The following is a 6,000-nucleotide window of genomic DNA, read 5'->3' on the forward strand; positions in this document are numbered from 1 at the left end:
ATGTAACAACCTTAACTGATGTAGTATTGAAATATGTTTAAGCTGTAAAATTTTGATGTCAGGACCAACATGCCTAACTCTCCAGTTATATTTTTCATACTTAATAGACATACTTATATTTCGTCTTCGTCTCCTATTAATACTAGTGCGTATGTAGATAAGTTCTTCCATTCAGATATTATTTCATTACTGTGTTCCGTATGGAATATGTATACACTTAAAAGGCAACATATGTAATAGTTGACTATCTCTTCTGTAATTACATTTATTTCACTTCTGCTTCTATCATACTCTTCTTTATGCGATCATAAAATTTTCTCTAATATCCTACTAAACACAACACTTTTCGTCCATTACAAAATAAAATAATTTGCTCAGAAATTCCATTCAAACCATGCAGTAAACAATTCTACGCAACACACAAACCAAATTCCTCTCTTTTCACACTTATCATGCATATTACCCGTATTTACAAATTTGTTACATGTCATTACTCATTTGTCCCCCAGTTAGTAACGTAGTCGCGAAATTAGTGCGACTTGCGATCTGAGAACGCCAAGGTGCCATGACAATATAATGTAGTTATCTCGTCCGCTGGGAATAGTGTTCAGAAATAACTTGTTTCTGTGTATGTGTGTGAACAAAAGGACTCGGGAATGTTGCAATTAAATTGAATGAAAATAATTACAATAGTGAAACAGGGAAGAAATTGTTCCATTTGAAGCTTGTTCGCTTACAACTTTCGAAGTATTGATCAAGATAAGCAAGTATACACTACCAAAACACTGTGCACTACTTGCAGTCACTTTAACAGTACTAAATTTAATTTCTGTCGCAAAGAGAAGCCCAGGCATACATGTAGGCAAAAGTCTTGGAGTCTGATAACAAAATCCGTTTTCAAGATACATCCATGATTATGATGTAATGCTCTCAACATTTCCGAGTCTCTCTCTCTCTCTCTCTCTCTCTCTCTCTCTCTCTCTCTCTCATATACACTTAACATCAATAGACGTTCTATCGAAGGCAATTATACAATTTAATTTTCATCTGACTACTATATAAGTTTAATGTGGTTTATATTCGTTATGATGTGTGCTCTGTGTAGTGTACATATATTAGTAAATGATACGTGAATTTACCTCACTAGGACCACTACCCTAATCTGTTGTTTTGTATGGGGTTTTTCGAAGCTATAAATGTCACAAAATTAGGATTACAAATATTCTCACAAAAGTATACTCTAATCCTAATGCAATTTTTTATGAGTTTGTGGAATTATGCATGTTAATTGCATTAGAACTAATCACGGAATAAGAATGCGTATTACTACCAGTAGACTTTACATCCCTAGTGTTGCATGGACTAGATCTAGATCGTACAAAACTGATCAAAGATTCGGCCTCTAACATGAAAATAATGTTTTAACAACACGGTCATTAACAGTGTATAACATCAACTTACCTGGGAACAAACGTATACCATTATCTATCGTTGCATCATCCCCGCTTGCATTTATGATTAGATCGAACATGCATTGATCTACAAATGCTTGATGCCACTGCATATCTGGGTCTACGCTGTTGCACGTTTAGATTTTAGGGCTATACACGGATAACGATAATATTTCGATAACCTGAAGATGTTATTACATTGTCGAAATAGCTGTTGGTGATGCCCCTAATTAAACAAGTATCACTATACCTTCTATTAGATGTTTCAGTTTAAACAAATGATATCATGTATTCAAAATGTAATAAACATTTCGTGCTTTCTTTTTAAGGACACTAAGAGGAAGAATACAAATGTAATGCATATACCTGACGAGTATTTCGTTTATCTGGGTTACGTTTATTGCTTATTTATTGCGTTTGTACAATTATGTTACTCGCACGCACGCACACACACACGCACGCACACACGCACGCACGCACGCACGCACGCACGCACACACACACACACACACACACACACACACATATATATATATATATATATATATATATATATATATATATATATATATATATATATATATATATATATATATATATATATATATATATATATATATAAAGAGAGAGAGAGAGATTATATTCAGTTCATCTGTATGATTTGTATTCTTTGGTATTTCTAAAAAAGTCATCATTCTCTTGTGACGTTTTCCATTATTCTTTCTCTAAAGCCTCATTGTCAAATCACATTCTCAAACATGCAGTGGGATGTGACATCCTCTCAAAAAATCTATTGAAACAACTATCATTTGAAGATTAATGTTTTTGTTTTTGTTTTCTATGGGTTTTTCTTGGAGGGTGGGGGTTGCTGTTTTGTTTAATTTAATTGTTGCCGTTGTTTCTATTGAGTAATTTTTCGTTAATATTTTCTCGTTTCCAGCGTATTATTTCCATTACTTTTACTGTTTTCAGCGTGTGCCTGGCCCGGGAACTTACGAGCAGACTTTCCAATCACCCATGGCCAGCACTATCGCCAAGATGGGAAGACAACACGGCCTTTTCTTCTCCAGTGCATTTCAAGCCTAATTACCTATTAAGTTTACCTGAAGAAGGAAGATAGCCTGATCACCAAGCCGTTTGTCGTTCAGAAAGGATTAAAGTTTTCTTCTGTGAAATGATCTGTCAAAATGTTAATCATGAGCTATAGAATTTCATCGGGCGACTTTCGAATGCCCGAATGAACAAGCACTTTTTCTTGTTACAAAATATACACGATTTGACGACATTGGATAAGTGGTTAGTTTTGTCTCTGTTATCATGCCACCTGATCTGTCCAAATCGTTAACAATTTTGGAGAGAAAAAAAAGTTTCCAACAAAAAAACACCAGTAAGTTTATTTAAGATCAGAAACACGTCAAATGTCTTGGTGACGATGTCTGGGTGGAGGAAAAAGGACAAACCGCAGGAATTTCTCCAGCCTACTCATCTTCAATTTAAGTCTCATTTCCTCAGCACGATGTAGTTAAAATGTGTTACAAGTGACCTAAAACCAACAACAACAACAACATAATTAATAACTGACTGTCCACGAGACAAGTCTATTAATCTGTCTTTTGAAAATAACCCAAAATATTTTGAATATAATTACAAATGTTTACCATTTTTTATTTAGCAACAGTTCTCACAGACCTAGGTGAACTGCCCAAATGCAAACACTTGACTTACAATAGTATGTGCGTCAGATTTAATATAGCTTTCTGACTGGATGTCATACTTGCTTTTTCTTACCTAACATCAACATTCAACTAGGTAATTTGTTTATCTATGTCAGTAGTCTGGCTAAATTTAAAGTGTCCCCACTTTATATAGAAGACACATTTGTGCATTTTCATCTTTGAAAAATAATTCACACACATCTTGACAGAAAACTCCCTTGGATGGATTTTGTTTATCTTGAAAGCACAAGCTACTGCTGACATGCATGGTCATTTTCATTGTGCTCACTGAAATGTATAGACCTGTTTTAAATACAAGGTATTGGTATAAATTTGGTACTGTACATTCTCATATTTTATAATTGCTGCTCCATATTTTATGTGTACATGGCGGAAAACAGATCTGATTAGGATTAGTATAATAAAAAAGTCATTTATTGTTTGCTTATATACTAATTGACATGTGTGTTTTATTATAAGTTATACTATATTTGCTTGATGTGAACTGCTTTGTAATAATAGAAGTATTGCACAACTTTATCCGGTTTTTGTTAAAATGGGTATTTCCCTTGAAACATGACTTTTTTATACGGCTTGAATATTTTCCATTTTTAATTGCTAGCAAAATTAAGAACATACCATTGAAAAGATCATACTTTATATTGATTTTTACAGAAAGTTATGCCAGAATATAAAATATTATACGAAAGTCTTATCATAACAAAATAAATACTTTTTTTTCTTCTTTTAAAATCAAAGCAAGTCCAATCTTTCAAAACGGCAAAACCAATATCAGCAGATTCTGACATTTTGAGAAAGCGCTTACCTTCGTTGTACAGCATTTGAAATAATTGTTATTGCCTATAAATTCCACACTGTTAAGAAATTAGCTCTTGGTCCAATGTTTGGTGATTTACTCTATTTTTCGATTTTTTTTAGATTTGAGAAAAATTCTTTTTAATTCGTTATCCGGTTCGTTATACATTGTATTATCTTTTTCCGAATCTCCTATTTGGGCAAGGTGCATCGTGCCAAAGATTGCGTTGGACCAGTCGAAATTTATTTGTTCTTTTCCGTCGAGTATGTTCGTCTTCATTGAGGGTGGGGGATGTGAAGGGTTTGTACTTCTCCTTTCTGAAAGATAAATAATATTTTATTTGATATGATCATTTCTTCGGTTCATTTTGTTTTTAGTCTTGATTAGTGATATGTGAAGTGCTCAAAGCTCATATCTGTTTTGAAAACATGCATTAACTTTGTATGTCTTTAAAGTTAAGTAGTTCAAATACCGGTATAAATATCATATTCCGAAATATAATTTCGATAATATCAGTATTAATAATTTATTTGCTTTAGTGTCATGCACATTTCCTCTCTTAAATGAAAAGGTAGAGGAGCTGTTTACAAGTTAAAATCTTTATTCAGCTTCATTCCGCAACAGCCATTGTATTTCGATTCATATGCAATACATTTTAGTTTGCTAAAATTTGACACACTGCTGTATTTTGACTAGGTGGACATAAAAATGATGGGACATATTTTTATATGATACAGAAAATGAGAATTCTCCACAACCAATGAACAAGATGAGAACAACGTCGTATACATTAGCATGGACTTTGTTTATATTCTGGTATATGTATTTCATATCTTACATATCAAATTATTGAAACAATTCTTAATTTCGTCTCAACTCAGTTAAATTGTATTGAAAATCTATCTATTTTCGTCTCGAATCAGTAAAATTATTTTGAACATCTATCTGACCAAAAGGTACCCACAGATATAGGGATCTTTAAATGTTTAAGAAATAATTGATCTACCTTCTAATAACAGAAAGTTATCGAGAATGGTTCCCAGTAACCCTTGTCTTACCACAGTGTATTATTTTCCGGAAACATGAAACGATCTATGGTTTTACTATCAATTGTATCATAGTTCTGAAAATATAAATTACAAAGCTTAACAGCTCCTGTATCTTCACGGGTCCTATGATTCTTGATTAATAATTAGCTACTATCATATTGAAATTATATATATATATATATATATATATATATATATATATATATATATATATATATATATATATATATATATATATGCAGTGTTTATTTCTACAGAGGTCTGCTATTATACTATCAGTATTAATAATGATTTGCTACTTTTTTTTACTGACTTTTCGAAAAGAGTATATTTATTCTCGTGTTAGAAATAAAATATGACACATTGATTTGTCTGAATATTTATTAGATAGACGTGTATGAAGACATGCAAAAAAGACAAACAGGAATGCACACTCTAATACATACGCGCACACAACACACACACACACACACACTCACACACACACACAGATATATATATATATATATATATATATATATATATATATATATATATATATATATATATATATATATATATATATATATATATATATATAAAACAGAGAAAGAAAGAGACAGACAGACAGAGACACAGACAGACAGATAATTATCATGATAAAAGAACTGTACATTCCTGGCGATAAAGGTATTAAAGGAAAGTATTAGCCACAACGGTAAATTGGTAAATGGTAGCCTTAGTCACAGAAAATACAGATAAAAGGACGTTTTAGCCACATAAATTAAAGGGTTATAGAATGCCATGGTCACGTGAAAAATCTTCATGGTATTAGATTTAGATCTAAGATAGAAATGTACAGCTTGTACCGTTAAGGTCTCACGCAACTAATGATATCGAAGAATATGATACTATCTGGTGTGTGTGTGTGTGTGTGTGTGTGATTTGGATTTTTGATGTAGCTTTAACAATTTTTCAGTCACATCGCT

General features: G+C 32.2%; 1 protein-coding gene across 1 annotated transcript in view; it reads left to right on the plus strand.

Annotated features, from left to right (window-relative positions):
• The window catches only part of LOC149804934 (protein STPG4-like), a 28,181-nt gene extending 22,782 nt beyond the window's left edge, over positions 1-5,399 (plus strand). Inside the window, exon 8 of the mRNA XM_089945962.1 lies at positions 2,424-5,399. Within this exon, the coding sequence (XP_089802088.1) occupies positions 2,424-2,537 (114 nt within the window). The 3' untranslated portion in view covers positions 2,538-5,399. The remainder of the gene's footprint in view (positions 1-2,423) is intronic.
• The last annotated feature ends 601 nt before the right edge of the window (positions 5,400-6,000 follow it).

The sequence above is a fragment of the Sinohyriopsis cumingii genome, chromosome 2, assembly GCF_028554795.1.
Source record: "Sinohyriopsis cumingii isolate HCF-2022 chromosome 2, ASM2855479v2, whole genome shotgun sequence".
Taxonomy (NCBI): Eukaryota; Metazoa; Mollusca; class Bivalvia; order Unionida; family Unionidae; genus Sinohyriopsis; species Sinohyriopsis cumingii.